This window comes from Haplochromis burtoni, unplaced genomic scaffold, assembly GCF_018398535.1.
Source record: "Haplochromis burtoni strain Fernald_Lab_line unplaced genomic scaffold, NCSU_Asbu1 Contig_376, whole genome shotgun sequence".
In the NCBI taxonomy this organism is placed as follows: domain Eukaryota; kingdom Metazoa; phylum Chordata; class Actinopteri; order Cichliformes; family Cichlidae; genus Haplochromis; species Haplochromis burtoni.
This window is the reverse complement of record NW_024582737.1, coordinates 148893-169934: the sequence shown is the minus strand read 5'-3', so window position 1 is coordinate 169934 and position 21042 is coordinate 148893. Positions and strand designations below refer to the sequence as shown.

Here is a 21042-nt window from a genome sequence, read left to right as displayed (position 1 = left end):
AATAAACGTCTGACGATAAGACCTTTCTCCGGTTTCGGCTTGTTCATGTGGGCAGCCAGAAATTTCAGTTGAGCTTGAAGGTGACAGTTTTGAAGCAGAGGCTTCATTCTTGTTTGACAACTTAACAGTTCTTCAAGTTTGTTTCAATGTGGACATTGACTGTAGTTTCCAGCAGTTTCCAGTTCATGGTTCATGTAGGCTTGAGTCTTATTGTTTGAGTTGTTCCTGAACATCCTAACTTCCTCTCCTCTGGGGTGGCAACTTTCTTCTTCTAAACCCGGGTAAAGTAGTGACACATCCGAATAACTTGTTTGATCTGATGATCTTGTATTATGCAGTTTTTTAGAAATGGCTCTAAGAATACTTTCCAAATTGCGTAACTCTACAATTCACCTTCTTAGATCTTCACCGAGGTCTTTAGACTTTCCCATTGCTTTGAGTATCAGCCAGTACAGTAACTCCTTTCAAACAAATCCTTTTTATACTGCAAAGAGATAATGTGAGTTGTACTCCATCCTGATCATTACTGAGTAGTTAATAGGCAAGTTTAGAGACATCTTAAAATCTTAATCACCAATAATTAAAAGATTTTGGGGAGTATGTCTATATTTCAGCCTATATGTATACCTTTGACCCTGTGTAGATGAGAGAAAATCCAAAATAAATTCAAACTTGAGCAGCCATTTCTTGTTTTTTAAAGCCACCAAAGATGTATGCTGTCCAGTCAATCCCATCTGGAAAAAGAACAGCTCATTAAAAGCCCCAAATTACAATGAAATTCATGCCCACGAGTGTATGAGAACTTTTGACCCATGTACTTGCATTTTGTAAATATGTAAGATTGGGCAGATCTGTCACATTCTTAGCCATTTAAACAATATTGATTACTTATTTATAACACAATGATTATATTATGTTCCATTTGTGCCAATGGGTCCCTCATATCCTATGCACAGACCTTTAATGTTTTAAGACACAATTCCTTATAAAAGATGGTCTTTCCGTTGCAGTGCGGGGGCAGGTCGCACCGGCTGCTACATTGTGCTGGATGTCATGTTGGACATGGCCGAGTGTGAGGGCGTGGTGGATATCTACAACTGCGTCAAAACCCTCTGCTCTCGACGTATCAACATGATTCAAACGGAGGTGAGGACAGCAGTGCAGCCAGGAAATCCCAATTTCTTGCACATGTCACATATTTAGCAGGTGACATCTCCATCCTTAATATAATCTTCTCAAACCCCCCCAGAAAAGCCAAGCTTGTAAAAATTCCTTTTTTCCTTCTGTTGTTTGGGAATTCAAAAAGTGAGGGGGGTACATTTCCATACTCCCACTTCTAGATGTATGTAAAGGTCACGGCTAAAGTTTTAGAGAAAAGACTGTCTCTTTGTCAGTTTGCTGTGTAGGCACGTGCTGTTCTTTGATGTGCACATCATTTGCATTTTTACCTCTTATTATGTAAATCCAACGTTGACTTGGCTGTTTATTGCATTTGTAGCTATTTGCAGGGGCGCACTAATTAAATGCACACTGCATGTGTTTGTTTACAAATAAATATTTATTTATTCTCCAGCGGCCTTGATACACCACTCACATTAAAGCACATGTTTAATTCAGAACAAGGCGGGTTATGAAAGATTTCTCCCATTCTGACTATTATTCGATTATTTATTTACAACTACTTACGTTTCTCACCTGCTTCTGTTTTAACCTGCGTCATTTGTAGTGTTTAGCATCTGGTTGCTTACAACCTTCAGATAACATATTTTGATGTGTTATTCAAAAGCCAGAACGATGAACTAAATTATGTCACCTGCTGTCTTTTCAGGAGCAGTATATCTTCATCCATGATGCTATTCTAGAGGCGTGTCTGTGCGGAGAGACGGCCATCCTGGTGAATGAGTTTGCTGTCACTTACAAAGAGATGCTGCGAGTGGATTCTCAGAGTAATTCCTCTCAGCTTCGAGAGGAGTTTCAGGTCAGTGTTGCTGCAAAGTCAGAATGAGCCATAATAATGATCCACTGTGTACAAGTTAGAAGTCATTTGTAGTTATGTAGTGTTGGTTTGCTCAATTTAGTTAATATTGTTTGGCTGATATTCAGATAGTAGCACAGCCACCGGACATGCACTTACTTTTCTTTAGCTGAAAGTAAGATAAATGTATCTCACAGGTTGTGAGTTTCAGGCTGTCTGCCAATGCTTTAACTCCAGTGCTCTCTCAGCATCTCACATTCAGGCTACTTGCAGACCCTGTAACCAGTGTTCCCTAAACACCCTCGCCTGCAGGCAGTTGATTCAATTCAGTTCAATTCTTTTGTTCTTTTTTTTTAACATATATCACCAGTTCACAACAACAGTCATCTCAAAGCGATTTTTATTGTAAGGTAAAGACCCCAGAATATTCGAGAGAGCACGCCAATGATCAAACAGTCCTTCCAGCTGCAGCAGGCTCAGGGAGAGCCAGCCATGTTCTCGGGGGAGTGAAGTGAAAGTGAAGACAGAAAGGACCAACATAGAGACAACTCAGATAATAAACAGAAATGAGCATGAGAGAGGAGACAAAACTCGATCACAGACAGAAATTTGGGCCACTTTAGTTATGTGAAAATAGTGTATCTCACGGTTCAATAAGCACCGTCAGCAACAATAACATGAAGCTGAATTGTTTTCTGTATGACTTTGTTAGTCCACTCGTCATTATAAGATTACTTTATTTCATTGAGGTTTACAGGCATTCATTTATCCACAGCAATCAAACCATCAATCAGCCGGAAGTTTGGACCTTGGATCATTGCAACACCCTGATTTTTTTTTGGGCCATTCTGTTACAGAATTGCTGCTGTGTTTGAGATCATTGTCCTGTTGCATGATCCAGTTTCAACCAAGCGTTGGCTGTCAAATAAATTGCCTAACATTTAAGTCTAGAATACGTTAGTACAAAGAGGAGCTCACGGTCAACTCAATGACCGCAGGGCGCCCAGCTCCTGTGGCTGCAGAACAAGCCCAAATCATCACCTCTACCTCCATCTGTGACAGTTAGTATGAGGTGTTTGTGCCGTTGTGCTGTGCATTATAGTCAAACATCTCCACTTTGGTCTGTCCAAAGGACATTGTTCCAGAAATCTTGTGGTTTGTTCAGATGGAACTCAAATTTAGGTAATTTCCAAGCAAGTCATACTTGTTCAGTTTTTTTCTAATTGTACTGTCATGAACTTTAACATTTAACATGCTAGCTGAGGACTGCAGAGTCTGAGAAGCAGCTTTTGGATCTTTTACAGTTTCTCTGAGCACTGCACGGTCTGACCGTAGGGTGAATTTTCCTGGGATGTCTGCTTCTCGGAAAGAGGGGACATCCCAGGTGTTAACACACTTAAACCCTCCAGAGCACCAAAGAGCCAAAACATGTGCTTTTACAGGTGCTCACGATTGTTGATGATCAATTAGCCAATTACAGATGATTAGCAGCACCCGGCTGCTACTTACCCTCTTAATTCTTAAAGAAACAGGAAGGTGCAGTTAGCATTTCATCGGACAGCACTGTCCCGTGAAAACTTTCTTTTTCACATGACTATTTTAGCAGGTGTTTTCAGTGTGCCTGGATTCCACTGCGTGGTTTCCCACAGGTTGAGAATATATTCACGGTAATTGCAGCTACACCACACAGGTGTTCCATAAATATCTCACATGCAGTCAACTTTTAACCAAAATATGTGAACTGCTCATCCAAACAACTTCAAACACGCCTGTCAGATATGAAGGAGAAAGGATGAACGGTTGTTTGGGAAAAACAAATAAACACACAGACACGCATGCAGAGACGAAGATGCTCTTTGTAGCGCACACATCAGTTCGACAAAGAGCGCATAAAGGAACAGACTAATAGATATCTCTGTGTGGCGTGTTTGCATCTATAATGTATGTGTGCGTACATGAAACATGATGTTAGTTTCCATTGTTATTCTTTGCCACTTATGTCCCCTCGAGTGGTTTAAAGGAATGTGCTCTCAGAAGATTTTATTAGGTTTTGATTAGGAGACAGGAGAGCCAGCTGTGTTCCAAAACGCTTTACCTGCTTCATTCACCTTCCTCTGCCGCTCGCTGCTCAACCAGCACACACTGTGACTTAGCATTTCAAAGTGCTTCTGAAAAAGACTTGCGCTTCTCCTTATGATTTTGTGCCATTTAATCCTCATAAAATATGCATATTGTATAAATTATGATGGATGTATGTAGGGAGCAGTTACCTTTTCATATAGAAAAGTGTTTCACTCCCTGCTTTGATCCTGTAAACTTCTCTGTCAGGCATTGATGCTAAAAGCCTCCCTACCAACCAAAGAGCTGTGTTTGCCTTTTACTCTGTCATCCTGTGGCTAACAGCCAATTGGTAGCACTGAGATCAGCAAGTCACAGATCTATTATTGATGCTATACATTAATTATTCAAATATTTTTTTTCAAGTTGTTTAATGTAATAATGATTAAATTCATTATGGAAAATTAGTATGCAACATTTCTTTTTTATTTGTTTTATTGCACTCAGCTTTGTTACGCAGTTTGCCAATCTTATGCTTTATTCCTTTTAAGTTAGTTTGCTGATGCTCAGTGTATCAAAGACTAAACCAATTACCATCATTGGTCTTTTTGTATTCTCTTTTTTCCAGTCCTCCCTCCTCCTGTCTCGTTCACTTCCTCTACCTCCTTCTCTTTCCTAAGATCTCAGACTCCTCTGCGGTGCCTCATCACCCCTCACATATTCCACTTTTAAATGGTTTCTCAAATTTCACTTTATCCTCACCTTCCTCTCACCTGGCCTCTTACACATTTCCATTTTCAGACGCTGAACTCTGTGACTCCCCACGTGGATGTGGAGGAGTGCAGCATTGCTCTCTTACCCAGAAACCGAGAGAAGAACCGCAGCATGGATGTCCTCCCGCCCGATCGCGCCCTTGCGTTCCTGGTCACGACAGAAGGGGAGAGTAACAATTACATCAACGCTGCTCTCGCTGACAGCTTCCACCGGCAGGCTGCTTTCATTGTGACCCCTCACCCTCTGCCGGGCACCACGGCCGATTTTTGGCGGCTGGTTTTTGACTACGGCTGCACGGCAGTGGTCATGCTCAACCAGCTAAATCAGTCAAACTCTGCCTGGGTAAGGTCAAAGTGTTAGGTACTTTTTATTGCCATTGATTTGTTGACACTGAAAAAAGAGAGAGATGTCTTAAAACGTTTGAGATCTGACACACACACACACACGCACGCGAGCACGCACACACACTGAGGAGCCACTGTTTGCTGTGCAAGTTTTTACTCTCAGTCTTGGGGTTGTATGAAGTTTATTCGAGACTTTCCCTGACATCCCCCGCCTGTACAGTTTCTGTATCTTACTGTGCTCGGGATTAGTTCTTTCATGCCATTTTGTTGGGCTTTGATCCCTGACCACATTGATCTCAAGGCATGACTAGATAACGCTCGCCCCAGTTTTTCCTTCCCTTCTCAAGATACATCTCTGAAGAATAGGCTTGCATTACCCTCCAGCCACATCTTAGATTTTTTTTTAACTAGCTCACATTTTTTCATGAGCATATAATTTTTTTTAAAATAATTTGGTTTAAATTATTTTTAAACCAACAATATTAAAAATAATTAGTGGAAACATAATATGAGATTAGTGGTCATTACTTGTCCTTTTTAGCCTTCAGGACTTTTAAAGTCTTTGCTAGGCTAAATCCTGAACACTAGCTTTTTCATGTGGTTGAAGCAGGTGAATAAGGGCTTAAGATGACATTAGGCAAAAAAAAAAAGAAATAAACTGTCATGGAATTTGAAAAGATAAGATCTGTGACTGCCACACGTTATTGCCATTTTCTAAAGTCTCAAAACAGAACCCACGGGGAGCACGGAAGGCTAATTAACAACGACAACAATATGCTGAAAAGTTATTATGGATTTCTCTACCCCAGCAGACCTGTCTTTTCCATGTGGTCATGCATAATCATATCTTTCACATAGTTTCTTCTGATTACGACATAAGAAATCATTATAAGCATCGAGCAAACATGAAGCGTGTAGTTTGCTTTTGTGTCCCTAAAGAAAAGTAATGATTTCACTCTTCAAGCCATTTGTCAGCTGGAAGAAACAGGATTTAATGAGCTTGTGGTAGTAATATAGGAAACCAGACTGAGAAGCTGATCAAATGTAACTCCTCGAGTTGTAGCAGAAGGAAACGCATAGTCTGTGAAAGAGCCAAAAGCTGGCACAACCTGACTGCATTTTGTTGGAATTAAGCTTAAGGAGATTGGCAAGCTTCCAGACCTTAATGGCACATAAATAGTTGTGCAGAGAGAACGATGTTGCTGAATAATTAAGCTTGCGGGACAGGTACAACTGGGTCTCATCAGTTTGGCAATAAAGGAAGAAGAAATCTTTGCAGTCCAGTAATGTAGCCCAAGGAAAAGCATTCAAAACAAGTGAGAACAGTCCTAAAATAAGGATGCAGCCTACAAGAGTCAAAAACAATTTAAATACATAAGTCTGCAACACAAAGTAACGCTGGCCTTCATCAATTTATTATTAGTACTGCTAGAAGGACAATTTAAAGTACTTGTGTATAGTCTCATAGTACCTTGTATTTACAGTCTTGCATAATGAATATGGGCATGAATAAGGAGTGAGTTGCAGAGTTCACCTGTAAAAGCCAAAGGCACTGAAGATAATAGCTCACGCATTCTCCTTTCTGTCCTTTAGGCATTAGATTTACAAGGTTTTCAGTCCGTCTTTAAATATTAACTTTGTGAAATATGTATTACAGTGCATCAGATCCTCGAAAAACAGGCGTTTGGTCTAAGATGGAAAAATTTGAAGAAGGAAGAAAGTAGAGCCCAAACAATACTGGATTTATAAATATATATGCTAAGACAGAGATACTTATTATTTTTATGACTAAATGTGAAAGCTACCAAATGCAGTTTGTAAAAACTGTCCTCAAGCGTTAAACTATCAGTATAACCGCCAAAGCCGTGACGAGCATTGCTAAAATGATAATAAATGTTCTGAATATTTCATCTTTACTGTTGGTTTACACATGCTAAGTGGAGAATAGGTGCTGTGCTGTTTTTTATGGCTGTTCTTTGCAGCACCTTATCTAATCTAGACAAAATAAAACAAACGCAATGATCCTATTCAATCCCACTTTTCATCCACTCCGCTTTAAAAAGTTTTCATCTCGTTTCTTTCGGCCCGTGGGGTCTTGTCTGAAAATTGAGTTATAGCCACTTTAAGATGTCCACTGCAAGATCTTGTTATAAACTCTGTTATAGAGTTCATTTGCGGGGCTGCGGTGCTCTGTCTCCCTCTTGTTGAAATCTCTCAAAGCACATTAGGTCTCTCCCTTCGCAATACTTCTCTAACTTCTCTAACTAACACTAGTGTGGCTTTTTAAATTCCATGAAAACACACAGTAACCCAACGGCTGCTTTTATTTTAATAAACACCAGCAGCAATTGATAATCCAGAGGTCTAAGAACAAGTATTATGGCCACAGCTACATAAAAATGCATTTTCTTTCAAGCTCAATCACTAATGAACTCGTCTCTGCCAATGTTGTTTGTGCAGCCATGTGTCCAGTACTGGCCGGAGCCTGGTTTACAGCAGTACGGGCCAATGGAAGTGGAGTTCCTGTCTATGTCAGCGGACGAGGACGTCATAACTCGTCTATTTCGAGTCAAGAACGTCACGAGGGTGAGTCATTGTCATCCCAAAACAGCCAGCGCAGGACATTTTATTGAGCTCGATGATATTTCCCAAATATTAAGTTAAACTGCTTTAGAAATGTATGAGCGGGAGGTTTTACCTGCAGTACATTCAGAGCCGTCACCTCTAACGTGCACCTGAAAATCTAGAGAAGTATTACACGTGGTTTAGATAAATCTTAAACATCTACCATTTTCTACAATATCCTTTATGGATGCAAACTGAAACTCGGGGTTTCACATGAGACTGTATTTCCGTATAGTGTGCGCTTTTGCGTTACTAATGCAAACACGGCAACACTTCACTAGTTTACGCCTCATGGGACAGAAGAGTTTGTCAAATAAGTCCCCTTAAGAAAATACACTCTATACGAGAGCCAGGAAATTTGTATCAAGCACAATGGCAGATGAGTAGAAGTTTTATTCATAGACTTTATTATACGTACTACAAAGGACATTCTTTTGATATTCAGCAGTCCAGAAAATTGAACCAGAGCCCCCAGTGCTTCCATCAAACATTCCCATGAGAATGATTTTTATTATAAGAATTTTCTTTTTCGTGAAAAACATGCAAGAGGAAGCCATTGACATGCATGCCATAAAGGTCAGTCTTTTGCTTTTTCAATTTCTTCTTGTTATTACCTAGATAGGTGTCTTCCCTCTCTTATGCGCGTGTTGGCATACTAAAAAGGAACCTTTCATCATTGTGATGCCTGCCATATTTTCAGTTGCCGTCTACTCCTTTCGGCAGCAAAGAAGATTTTCTTTTGAATTGCTCATAAACCTCGTCACACCTTTTAAACAGTGCAGCGTTAGGTAGAGCTCTGAAAATAGGCTAAAAACAAAAAAAATAAGAAGGCACCAGTGGTTCTGTCATAGTCGAGGAAGCACAGTGGAATGTTAGTGTGGTCTTTCCTCAGCTGAAGAGAATTCCCAAATGTGTTTTATATATAGGACTAGAACATTTTCACTTCATTGTGTTGGCTGTTTGGTTTGTTTATATGTAGTTATGCCTGTTTTATGCTCAGGAATTTACATAAGCACATGCTTGCATTCTGCTCAGGATCAAAATCAACCAATTACTAAAGAAATCTGTATGCAAGGCGTTTCCCCTATGCCATTAAAAGCAGCACGACAAGCGGTGCCCAGAACTTCCTGTCTTGATTGGCATCCTCACCTCCTGTGTCGACTGCCCCCGTCATTCCCCTCTCTATCTATGGCACCTCTTTTCTACTCAGCGCACATCACAGTCAGGGAGAGGGCAACTTAACACAGCATGGAAGGAATACAATCACACAAAAATAACGCACACCTCTCCCTCACTCAGCCCCTCTCTGTGCATTAGTGAGTAGATTTCCTTTGCCTGACAATGATATACAAGGGTAGTGAGTAAAAGTCAAAGGAAGTGCATTGTAAGCATATGTACGGATATGTGGTTTGTACAAAAAAGAGCACACTGTGTAAATCCCGCTTCCACTGAGGCAATTCCTCCATGCATCGTCGGTGTCTTTGCCGGCCCAATTTGCATGACTTACAGTTCTCCGCTGGTCCTTAAGTATTGGGTGAGATTCTACAGGACAAGGTTATGAACACACAGGGACCTCTTTCAGACACAGCGCGGGCCCCTCTTACTCCCACAGACCCATATATCTCAAAGTCAGGCTGCTGAGTGAGCACAGCGCCGAATGCCAACACACAGCCTGGGGAGCACTCAAAAGTAGCTTCTAACTGGCTACCACACAAGATGTACAGAAACACCCAGAACAATTTATTTGCCACATGCATACATATATTCAGCAAAAGAGAACAATGGTGTCAGATATGTGTGTTGTGTGCTTTCTCTTGTATCTGAAGCTCCAAGAGGGCCAGCTGGTGATGTGTCAGTTCCAGTTTCTGCGCTGGTCGGCATATCGCGACGTTCCAGACTCCAAGAAGGCTTTCCTCAACCTGCTGGCTCAAGTGCACAAGTGGCAAAGGGAGTGTGGAGAAGGACGCACAGTTGTGCACTGCCTGTGAGTAATGTTTTAGCAGCATGCGTCACGCAGATTGATACAGAAGGCAGTAATGTGCCCATTTTATTTCTGAAAAGCTCTTGCTGCTGTTGAAGACTGCATTTTAAGCCGACACCGTTTTCTTGGTGGGAGATGTCGCAAAAGTATATGAAAAAACATAGGAAATGTAAAATTGGCGACCGATTCTTGCCATGTTTTTGTGTCGTTATGTGCGATTTGGCACAGTGAGATGCAGCGTGATTTGTCATGGCAGTATTTATATTGTAGAAAATCAAATTGCGCCATGCTGTGCTGTGAAGTCAGTGGTGTTATATGCGTCTGTGTTGTCCTAAAGCCCCGGAGAGCACACCCTGCTGATGAATATGAATGGGCCGTCCAGCTCATTGCCAACCCATCACACGCTCATCCCCACCGCCCCCATCCAGAAGCACATCACTCAGTGCTGTCACACAGTGTTACCCACGACAACCAGGAAAGAGATTATGGAGATCAAATCAATTATAGCTTAATACAGAATGCGATGGTTCTCACTACACTAAATCCAGCACTGCCAGAGCACTGACGACGATTGATTGCCTTAATATTGCTTCTATACACTGCAGAATCTCCCAGGCCCACCTGGCTGCGTTTGTCTCAGGAGAGAGGAAGTGGCTTGTCCTTCATCAGCTTATTGATAGCGTTTTACATTTATGATGACCGGGAGAGTATACAAGGCAAAAATGCCACACTATTGTGTTATTTCTCAATTTCAAACCACTTACAGTGTTTCTCATATAGCTCTTCTTATGTTGTATAAATATTTTATATTCATATCGTGTTTCAATTTAAACAAATGCTGTTTTTATGAGATAGATAGGAATTCAGATACAGGGTCATCAGATTACTGATTGTTTTCTGCTTACACTCTACTATTGTTTTCCAGAATTCAGTTAAACATGTATTTCATACTGGAAAAATAAGACGAGTACATATAGATAATATATATATATGCCGTACTGTGGAAAAGTCTAGAGCCTTCTATCATTTCCTTGTATTTTGCTTCCAAGGATCCAGATTTTTATCTTGTTATCTGTTAAAGTAGTCTCGTAAGATAAATTATTTTTTTCTGACTGTTATGTGTGACAACTCAGCCAAGAGTCAATATGCCAGATTTAAATTGTATGTTTTAGCACTTTGTTGCTAGCTTAATTTTCCAGCCTGGAAATGATCCCAGTGTGGGATCATCTTGATGGAGAACAGAACAAAAGGCAGCCAACATCAACACAAAGAAGAGCTTTGAATGTTCTTCAAAATGCCTGGAGAACTATTCCTGACTACTTACAGAAATTACAAGAAAGCTACCCAAGAAAGTTCAGGCTGTGTTAAAGAATAAAGGAGGTCGTAGCAAATACTGACTTTCAAGCTGCCTGTAAAAACTCTGTTTTTGCTTCATGCACTGTATTTCAATCTATGTTTGCATCTTTCAAGAAATCACTGCTCCTGTAGCATAATACAAAGAAAGGGGGATGGATCTTCTGTACAGTACTGCACATGCACCCCCTGCCCACCATATGTTAATTAAACTCATAATAAAGGTATTAGTCTAAAGCGGTGCTAACAGTCTAAGCATGCTAGCACGTTCACCGTGATAAAGCTAACATGCTGATCACAGACAGTATGAAAAATGGATGTAGCTACAATGACATCACCATAGTTTCTAAAGTCCCATTTTGAAGTCTTGAGATGGATTTTTCCACCATTACCTTCTTGGTTGCAAAATGTTAAAATGCACACTCAGTGGGGCTGAAGACTTGTGACGGAAGCTTGTTAGCCAGTGAGGGTTTTTTGTGTGTGACCTGAAATGAGGGTCACACACAAAATGAGGGACTGAAACCATAAAATCAGCAGTAAAGTGTGTAAAGAGGCTGAGTCAGAAAGCTGTTTTTGCCTCAACTTCTAAGAGACTGGGAGAGATTTTGCAGCCACAGCTATCGCCCTCTGGTTTCTTTGGATGGAATAAAACCTTTCAGGCACTTCTGCATTTGACCAGGAAACAGCATCTATGTTTTATTCTTCCTATGATCCTGATGTTTAGCCAGTAACATCAGCCGTGATCAGTTCAATTTTAATTTTGTTTATATAACATCAAATCACAACAACTGTAGCCTCAGGGCACTTGAGGGTGATCACCATCAAAATATAAAGTCTTAGAAAATGTTATATATACTAAAACTGTCCTATTGAGGGTTTCAGATAAGAAAAAAAGCACCCTGAATGTTGGCACTTGCTTTAATGACAATCCATTTGGTAGCTGTTGAAACATTCCACTCAGAATCACAAATGTCGCTCTCGTAGTGGTGCAAGGGAAAAAGTAGACCACCAACGGCAATCAGATACCTTTTGGGAATCAAAAATGTTTATGTACAAATATCCAACCATTTATTGGTGCTGTATTTCAGTCTGAGCTAATGTGGTCAGTTTGACTGCACACAGTGCTGCACTAATAGCATGACTAAATATATATTATAGATTGCAAATTATATCAAAGGATCAAACTAATTTGATGCATTAATGAAGAAGGCTTGAACTTTTTTTGTCAATCACTTGCCAAATTTTTATATTCCATTTCAAGAAATGTTTATTTCATGGCATACACTTTGTTAAATTATGCAGTAGTGTCCCATGAGCGAAAACAGCCACGAAGCCTCTTTTTTTTCTTCGATAATGCTCTCATTTCATGTTTTACGTTCACTTGGGCCTCCTACTCCTAACATAAACCGGTAGTTTAGAAAGAAAATACTGCACCACGGTAAATGGTTAATGGCCTGTATTTGTATAGCGCTTTACTAGTCCCTAAGGACCCCAAAGCGCTTTACACAACCAGCCACCCATTCACGCACACACTGGTGATGGCAAGCTACATTGTAGCCACAGCCACCCTGGGGCGCACTGACAGAGGCGAGGCTGCCGGACACTGGCGCCACCGGGCCCTCTGACCACCACCAGTAGGCAACGGGTGAAGTGTCTTGCCCAAGGACACAACGACCGAGACTGTCCAAGCCGGGGCTCGAACCGGCAACCTTCCGATTACAAGGCGAACTTCCAACTCTTGAGCCACGATGACCCAAAGCAACTCTGACTTGCATTCTTCCCACAAACCACCTATTCTTTGCTCACTACTGATTCCAACCCAGTCTGTTACACGGTTATAAAACTGTTATTTAGTATTATGTTTCTTTTCTTTGACACAAGAAAAACAAACTTTAGCTTTTTTATTAACTCAAATAAAATATTACACGAAACTGCTAACAGCTACTAAATATCAGGATTATGCAATGGTAATGTTACACAGCCCCAGAAGGGTCATGGTAGAAATTTCTGTGTTGACAGTTTGTCTGCCCATTTGTTATTTTCTCCTCACACTCGTCAGCTTGCATTAACTTTAATTAAGTTTTTCCATTCCCTCTGGACCATATATTGTATGATATAGTATGTATTATAAATAGACTGCGGCTGCTTTGACCACAGGCACCTTTACCTGTGCTCAGGAACAATCTGTACCTTTTGGAGAAAGAAATAATATCTTGATGAACTAAATCAACCAGTCGTCTTACCATCAGCAGCTAGTATTAATTGAGACAGCTGCTGGGATCATTAAATGATTGCATGAGCCGACACTGCGATTGTGTTGGTGGTCATGTATGTACTGAAGGATCTTTGGATCTTCATTATCACGACATTAGTAACAGGGCAGCACAGCAGGCACATGAGTGGCCAGCTCTTACCATCTCAGACAGTTTTTAGCCTGCACTTGTTTTGTGCCAGAGGCAACCCCAAACCATCCTTGGATATTATCAACACTGTGTTTTATATTATAATCTTTTGTACTGCCTCGACAGAGTCATTGATGCCGTGCATTTTTATAAGCATTGCACTGAACTTCCTCTATAGGTCAGCTGTGAGCGTCCAAGTAGAGGAAAACTGAAATGTGTGCTGCATGCAAAAGCCGTGAGGTTTACTTCGAGGGTGATGTTCACACCCTGGGAAACGCTAGATTGAGAATAAATGTGCCAGTTGGTCCAACATTATAATAGGTAACTAAAACTAAACTAAAAACTGAAACCAGATGTGAAAAAATATTTCAGTAAAATAAAAACTAGACTTTGAAAAATGGAAAAAAACAAAAACTAAATAAAATGGAGGTTATATGATGAGTTGGAATATTTGTTAGTTTTGCCTGATGAGTCATAGATAGATGTGCTTATTGAGACTTTGGATGTCGACAAGACATGGAGTCAACTGCTTTCAAAAAGGATTTTTTGTTTTTGTAATACCAGTTATGATTTTCCTAACTCTTACCTCAGACAAATGCCTTTCATGCAATAATAATTTAAAAGACTGAAACTAATAAAAACTGAAAAACTAAACTGAAATAAGAGAATCAGCTCTAAAAACTAACTGTACCTAAACTGAAAATGAAATAAAAATAAAAACAAACTAAAAACTACAAAACTATGATAACTCTGTGTTGGTCAAGCCTCGGATTAAGGAAGAACAATGTGGTTTTCATCCTGGCTGTGGAACGCTGGACCAGCTCTTTATCCTCTTAAGAATATTTCAGTATGTTTGGGTGTTTGAGCCGCCAGTGTACATGTGGTTTGTGGACTTGGAGAAGGCATTTGACCGCTTACTGTCACATTGTTACATGCCTTTCGGTTCATGTCAACTACAGTAAGAACCTGGTTATCGTTGCCGGCAATAAGTCAGACTTTTCCCTGGTGGATGGTGGGCAAGGCTGATTCTGTTTGTGATCTTTACGGACAGAATTTCTAGGTGGAGCCAAGTGCTAGAAGGATGTCACTCCTCCAGTCTTATCGCAGTTTTTTGCAGATGATGTGGTTCCTTTGCCATCACCAGGTGGTGACTTCCTGCTTGCACTGGAGCAGCTCACAGTTGTGCAGTGGTCAGAATGACCATTAGCACCTTCTAGTCTGAGGGACAAGCTGCTTTTGTTTATGAGTTAGGGGAGGGGAGTGAAAGAGTGAACAGACAGACTGGTGCAGCATCTGCAGTGATGCTGACACGTCTATAAAAACATCGCTATCAATTTACTGGTTATTCTACATCCCTATGTTCACCTCTTATCACAAAGTTCTGAGTGATGACAGAAAGAATGACACTGCAGAAACAAACCCTTTCTTCAAACGGTGGCTGTGCTCAGAAGAGGAACTCAGAGTAGAGCTGATCCAAACGAGGTGGCTCAGGCATCTGATTAGGATGTTTCCTTGGCTGGGTTTTCTGGATAGGCCCGGAACATGTGGCGAGTTTGCATCTTCAGCTTGTCAGGGTGTTTACGTCTTTACGTTGACTGGATAAGCTGGAGGAGTTGGCGAAGTTGGAGAAGGAGGTCTGGACTTGGCTGTGACCCGACCCTGGATAAGCTGTAGAAGATGAATAGATAAATGGAAGAAAGGAAACACTGCTGTAGATTAGCCTGGTTATGCTTTTTGTCAGATGCTTCTTGTTTTTGGTTTGTTTTGTCCGGCTTTGACTCTTTATGATTGCTTGTGCTATTGCACTGAAGTCTCTAAAATTGATACTGTTATCTCTGACATAAACTGTAGCAGAGCTTTCTGGGTAATGTCCATTAGAGCAGTAAAGAGGAGTTACAGCAGCATCTATCCATAGCACTATGGACTGAACCATAAATGTAACATCTGAACATTAACCATATCCACAAGCACAGCTTTAATCAGCGCAGCCAGAGAGGGCTGCTGTGCTGCTTGTGTACATTCATGGCTTTGCCTTTCAAAAGGAGGAATGAGCAGCAAAGGATCCATGTGTTCATCATCTCTCATTACCTTAGTATCTGCAGTGTTTGCATTGTGTAACTTCTCTAACTAGTCCAAATCATGAAACGATTGAACAGATCTGGCAGAGAGCATTGAGTACTGTCCATATACACATGAATACCTTTGGATAGGTACAGTAGCAGCATTGATTTATGCCTGTACTGTGTAATAGTTATTAGACAATGTATTCTCTTCCACAGCAATGGTGGTGGCCGTAGTGGGACCTTCTGTGCCTGCAACATCCTCATCGAGATGATCCAGTATCAGAACATGGTAGACGTATTCTATGCTGTCAAAACTCTACGCAACTGCAAACCCAACATGGTCGAGTCTCTGGTATGGAAGTTTAGTCTAGTCTGTAAATTCGTTGAAAAAACCCAAAATTCAATACATTTGAGATTTTTGACTCTAGTTTTGTGTTTTTCCTTTTTGTTTCTTTAGGACCAGTATCGATTTTGCTATGACCTTGTCCTGGAGTACTTGGACTGCTTTGAAGGCAGATAGCAACTAAACGTTTACGACAGCAGCAAATTCCCACACGCTGGAGACAAAGGTCACCCGGTGACCCCCCCTCTACTTAAATGTTTGGACCTGTGAAGTTGGCTTTGAAAGGACTGCAGAGGAAGGAGAGCAAAGAAAAAAAATATGGTCAAGGTTCTGACTTTTAACCTTTAATGTACAGCTGTGATTTCCTCCTTGTTGGTGATGTTTATCTCTTTTGATATTTTTTTTTTTGTGCTTTTCTCGGTCCTATTTGCCTCTTGGACTACATCTTGTATGTGCTAAGGGTTTCTGTAGCAGCAAAACAATATTTGGAGCTGCAATGTGGACCTGTCTCTTCAAAGCAAGGGTCACCTTGGCTGTGTTTCATCATTTCATTCGTACAAACCGAAGACGCTGGATCTAATTCTGGAGTTACAGCAGCATTATTTAAACGTGGAAGAGCTACATAAAATAACGGTCCACTGTGCTCGTGGCATGACTTATCTACCATACCATAAACTGCCTTATTCTCTAATGATAGGACAGATTTATTGAAACCACCAAATAAATCGATAAAGTTTTTCACCTGGGGTAGAAAACAAGAACAAGAGATTTTAAGAGACCTACATTGTAAAGCAGACCAGCCCAGTATTCAACAGTATTGATGCAGAAACTGTACAGTAGTGCAATGTGTTGTATTTTCCCATAATGTTTGTGCTGGATTACCATGTGTGCTACAGGTGGGCGTTACTGGCACTGAGCCTGGTGCCACCGAGGGAGATTCCTGTCTCGTTACTGTCACGGTGCCAATCCCACTGACTGACTTTGCTTTGTTCTACTGCTTCATCTTGATATATGCCTACAAACAAACACTATGTACTGCATCAGCTAATGTTCTCGCTCCGAAGTGATTGTTTGTACTTTATACTCACCAGAGACAGCAAAAGGAGAGGATGGCGAAAGCTGTTTGAAAGGCATCGAGATGCCACAGTGTTGGTGTGAAAAATGATGCGCCATTAATGCTGTGGTGAAGTGTCTGAACTGGTGCGGTCACACAGGTCTCAGTCTGCACCTCTTCTACTCATTCATTGTCCGAGGCGTTTGGTTGTGCTGTAAAAACAAAAAAAGTCTAAGAAAAGCAAAAAGAAAACTGGGGGTAGGGGGCACTAAGATGGGGTAGATGGTGGGAGTGCTATCTTGGGTCACCGCTCATTGCTGAACATATTTTTTTGATTGCAGAAATGTGATTTTAAAAAAGTAGTAAAAGTAAGAAGCTGTTGGCCACATACCCTGCTGCTGACTTACCGCAGAGTTGATGGATAAACAAAATCCACTCTTTTTCAGCTGTTGGCCAGGGCCTGGAGAGCACTGGAACTCTTCATGCCTGAATCAATGTAAGAAGCAGTCAGGTTGGGATTTGTGATACACATAATGATCAGAGACAACTTTGAAACATGCTCTTGCAAAGACCCCATTACACAGAGGAAGAGATTTTGTTTTTTTTAAAATCACTTTTGCGTTATAGCCACAAAAATATCTCTAATAAGCTCCATTAGAGATATTTTAAAACATAGGCCTTTTAAAATATGTTATGCGCCAACACATTTCCCGAGACTCCTTTAAGTAGAGGTTTTCAGGGAGGGTGGTAAAGGTATCACTCCAGGACATATCCTAATGAACAAGGAGAGACAGCTTGAAGCCTGCAGAAGCTGAGAAAGGCAACCCTGCTGCTAGTTTGCAGCTCACACTCTGGTTCAGGTGGGATAACCAGAATATGTGAGCAATATAACAGTATACAAACATCACCAGACTCCCACAGATTCTCAAATAGAGCAGCTTGTTTGTGATGAGGAGGAAGAATGAGGTAGCTACATTGTAGTCAGTGATCTGGCAAAAGATTGCTGAAGGAAGTGCCTGGACACTTTTTTTGTTAAGGGTGGAAGGAATATGTATATACAGATGTATATTATGTTATGTGAATAATATATTATATGTTTGCCCAGAGTAAAGACGTATAGTAAGTAACCACAACATAACCATAAAGCTGAATGTTGCTGTAAATGAGCATTTTGTGAGTTTTTGTCAGAACTTTTAACGACGAGCGTTCATCCCAGCGCTGCGAGCGAAGCGGCTCATGAGGCGTGTTCGGGCGCTCGTTAAGCTTTGCATTTCATTTCAGTGATTTCAGAATAACCCGATCCATATGATTTGTTTCAACCTTTAGCCACGACTGTGAGTGCATTATACTTTTACCATTCCAAAGCTTTTTATTATGACTATTTCTGAGTGACAACTGCCAACACAGGATGTTTGATTTCACTTGTTGTTTTCTGTATGAACCAACAGTACATGACTACTGTGTTTTTGATCATTGTATTTGTGGGGACATGGTGTGTATTTAATGAAAGAAAATAAGAAGAGAGATGTATATCGGGGTAGAAAGATCTTTCTTTTGAGCGATACCAACGATTAACAATAAATGAACAATGGGGGGAAAAAAGACGTTGTCGCAGCCTTTATTGGATGTTCTGTACCAAATACATACACGGCTGAAAAACCCCAACACACAACGTGGTTTCATGATCGGATTGTCAGCAGAAGCGCAGACCTGATGGCAAAAGATGGACTTTCTGTCTATATCCCCTCTGACCCACCTGCGGTTTCTCATGCGGATGTGATCTTTTAACATTTTCCCGTCACCTTGAACCGCATTGACCATTTGATCTGACCCGCCTTTCTGATCCCTCACCCTGTTTCTTTTCCTTATCTCTTTTAATCATACCCCTCCACCACACCCTGCTCATTTTCCATTACTTTCAATGTCTTTTCCTCATCGTTTTCTCCATCTCTTGCTTTGCTCCTTAGCTCAGAGTAAGGTGACTCCAGACCACAGACTTCCTCTCTTACCCCGTGGCTACGTTGAATAATGCAGCAGTCCTGCAAACTGATCCAGTCTTCAGCAGAGAGACTAGTCAGATTAATTAGAGTACAAGACCCCCTACTGTTCGGATGAGGACAATGTAGGCTGTGCAGACTTGCCTTTATTTTCTCATAGATTGATTAAGCTGCAAAAACAAACTTTAAAGGAGTGCGTCGGTATATTAAAGTATTCCTAAGTTGGTACTTTTCCACTAGTCATGTTGGTGAAAAGGGCAGGAATACCTTGTAGATTAATGAGGCAATGAGCTATTTTTATGGAGGCAGGTCATTTATACCACCCTATTTAATATCTGCAAGATTTTCTCAATTTCCCTTTTCACCTGCAGAAAGCCATTACAACATAAAATCCTTTTTCCCATCTTTTATTTCTCATATTTGACCGGCGGTTTAAATTAGCTGGTAATTGGAATCTTATCATTTAATTCTGATGGTGTAATGACTGTCGTGGTCAAGGCACTTATCACTTTGCCAGGATCCAACAGGGCTTTGTCTTTTCTCTCTCTTTGGAGCATCCTGTCTTATATTCTGTCACTGATGGGCTCGATAGATGTCGGCTTCTCCTCAGTCTCCCTGTTGAGTCTCACCACATACACTCGGATATCTTTCTATAAAACGGCTGTGACTTCCAACAGCTTCTGTTATTGGCTGATATAACGGAGAAAGCCGAAAAATTATCTAGTAATTTGATCAGGTATGATTAATGTTATTGTTAATGGAAGTTTTAAAACAAATATACTTCAAGGTATTTGGATAGACAATACAATATTGTGCAAAGTCTTGAGTGTCCCCCTCATATTTTCATATTTTGCTTCCAAGGAGCCAAGCTGTTACTTTTAAGTGGTCTTAAGCAATATTCATTCAGGTTTTCTTTTAAAGTTGGCCGCCTTTTCACTCATTTTTAGTCCAACCCTTGTATTACACCAAATATAACAGAGTTTAACATAAACGTATAATATAAAAAAAAATGTATTTGCACTTATAAGGTGATTCGAAACGTGCTATTAGTTAAAAGCATGGTGTTCAGTTTGTCCTTAAAAATGTGAGAAAACTGGACAAATGGAGGACAGAGGAAGAAGGTGCATGGCTAAAAAACTATCCACAGCATATAAACAATATGCAGCAGATAGCTTTAGTATCTACAGCATACCAGTAAAGACCAGAGTATGCATCAGGTCCTTGAGTTTATCCATCTGCTCATTAGAAATCCATTCTTAAGGAAGGGAAGCAGGTGCAGTATGCCACATTACACAAGAGCTGCACTGAAAATAAGTAGCAACAGGTCTTATTGTAAAATTTGAAACTTTTGGTTCAAATTATCATCAACATATACAGAGGAGGTCAGTGTTTACATCCATCAGTAAAACATGGTAGAGGCTCTGTCATGGTGTATGGCTGTATTACAAACGTTGGTGTTGGGAATCTTGCCAAACTCGTTGCCGAAAAGGAACGTAGATCCAGCATGCAATCAGAAAAGCATCTGGATGGCAGTGACGTCATTTATCAGCATGAAAACGATCCCAAACACAATGTTAATGCAGTGTTATTACTCTATTAATACCTATAAAGACAGAGTCCAAATCATCTTGACAGAGAGCACCGAGGCAGCCAACATCCAAGGAATAGCTTCAGTGTCCTTCAAGAGATTTGATGAAGTATTCCTGAAGACTACTTAAACTACAAGAAAGCTTGTCTGAGATAGTAAAGGTCGTGTGAAGGTTCAAAACAATAGAATGAAGGTGGTCGTATCATATATCGATTTTCAAGGTCATTGCAACTGTACAAACCCCATTTCCCCCCTTATATACTGTATTTCCATAAATGGTTGCATGTTTCAGTAAATTGCTGCACCTATTTCCAATTTTCCAAGCAAGACCTTTTGCACAGTAAATATAAATTATTCATAGTTTTGTGACTTTTACAGTCTTGCAACTGTAAAAAGAAGCTATGTCTGGGACTCAAAAACATGCTCACTCGTTGCCTAATAGCTACAGAGACATGATCCAGGTTTTAACATCGGCAGAATGCTAT

The 21042-nt window shown here is 40.6% G+C and overlaps 1 protein-coding gene across 4 annotated transcripts in view; it reads left to right on the top strand.

Moving 5' to 3' along the window:
* Nucleotides 1–19702, top strand: part of LOC102305866 (receptor-type tyrosine-protein phosphatase U) — a 186295-nt gene extending 166593 nt beyond the window's left edge. For 2 of the 4 annotated variants that reach the window (XM_005943759.3, XM_005943760.3), the window contains 7 exons: nucleotides 1011–1146; nucleotides 1829–1978; nucleotides 4835–5149; nucleotides 7612–7737; nucleotides 9603–9760; nucleotides 15792–15927; nucleotides 16033–19700. In XM_005943759.3, coding sequence (XP_005943821.1) covers nucleotides 1011–1146; nucleotides 1829–1978; nucleotides 4835–5149; nucleotides 7612–7737; nucleotides 9603–9760; nucleotides 15792–15927; nucleotides 16033–16095 — 1084 coding nt within the window. In that variant the 3' untranslated portion in view covers nucleotides 16096–19700. Of the gene's footprint in view, nucleotides 1–1010; nucleotides 1147–1828; nucleotides 1979–4834; nucleotides 5150–7611; nucleotides 7738–9602; nucleotides 9761–15791; nucleotides 15928–16032 lie in introns of all 4 variants that reach the window. The other 2 variants (XM_005943757.3, XM_005943758.3) reach the window with 2 other exon arrangements.
* The last annotated feature ends 1340 nt before the right edge of the window (nucleotides 19703–21042 follow it).